Below are 1,113 nucleotides of genomic sequence, written 5' to 3' on the forward strand. Positions count from 1 at the left end.
GAGCAATGAGCTCCTGGTCCCCAGGGGCACAGATGTTCAGCCCAATGGGCAGCAAGCGCTTCAGCGCCGCTACGATAAGAGAGGTCTGCATCGAGTACCGGTCTCCTTTGCGCTTCATTTTCTTCCTCTCCTGATCAGAAACAGCTGCCTATGGAACAAAGAGAAGTGCTGGGATCCGGGCCTGCTCTTCTCACATTTGCAACTGTGAATCTTCTCTAACTTGATTGTTGCTTGGGCCTCCTCATTTTCTGTGGGTGCCTACTTTTGAAAATCCTACTGTTCTCTCAGAATCATTTTTCTCTTACCCTTGTAGCATCTTTTGCTAATTTTAAGTCCTACTCTTAGATTCCTAGGTCATAATAACTCACCATTATGCATTTCCATGTAATTTTCAGATGGAAAATGAACATTGTAATTTTAGGGAGGCAGATGAATATGAAAAATCCTATGGTGATTTCAAATATTGTATGTTTTCTAATTTTCAATGCTTAAAAGAAAGAAATTTAAGAATAAAGGGTTTATTTTTGTTTTGACAAATGCTTGTTTTGAAATATACATACATATATATAGAGTGTGTGTGTTTAATAACATATATAAAATGATTATAAAATACATTTTTATTTTACATAGTCTGCAACTTGTCTCCTCAGAGCCTCAATCCTTCTCTAGCAGAAACAGAAATAATACACTAATCAATGTTCTCATAAATCTTCAGGACTATCTGGATAAGCAGTTCACAACCGAATACTGCCATGCTACTTCAGGGCTCTCTTATGATGTTTTTGAGGCTTATGCTGGTGCCACAGGGTCACCTCAAATGACAGAATCTAATTCTCCCTGGCTACTGACTATTCTTCTTTCTACTAAGAGGGCATGTTCTAATGTTAAAATTAAAATAATTGCCACATATCCACTTCTGTGTGCATATTGAATATTTTCTAGCAGTACTTCAAACCTGGAACATAGTTTCATGATAATGACATATTGTAATAGTCTTGGGAAAGAAATAAAACAGAATTAATATACAAATATGATCGATTTATTTAAAAGGAGGTGAAATATATAACATGATGTTGAAAGAAGTTTTTAGCATAGTGAAAGTAGTGAAACAAT

At 35.9% G+C, this 1,113-nt stretch overlaps 1 protein-coding gene across 1 annotated transcript in view; it reads right to left on the reverse strand.

Moving 5' to 3' along the window:
* Positions 1 to 1,113, reverse strand: part of RYR2 (ryanodine receptor 2 (cardiac)) — a 509,242-nt gene that overhangs the window by 116,440 nt on the left and 391,689 nt on the right. The window contains 1 exon segment of the mRNA XM_012660153.1: positions 5 to 148. Coding sequence (XP_012515607.1) covers positions 5 to 148 — 144 coding nt within the window.

The sequence above is a fragment of the Propithecus coquereli genome, unplaced genomic scaffold (genome assembly GCF_000956105.1).
Source record: "Propithecus coquereli isolate 6110/MARCELLA unplaced genomic scaffold, Pcoq_1.0 Scaffold66, whole genome shotgun sequence".
NCBI lineage: Eukaryota > Metazoa > Chordata > Mammalia > Primates > Indriidae > Propithecus > Propithecus coquereli.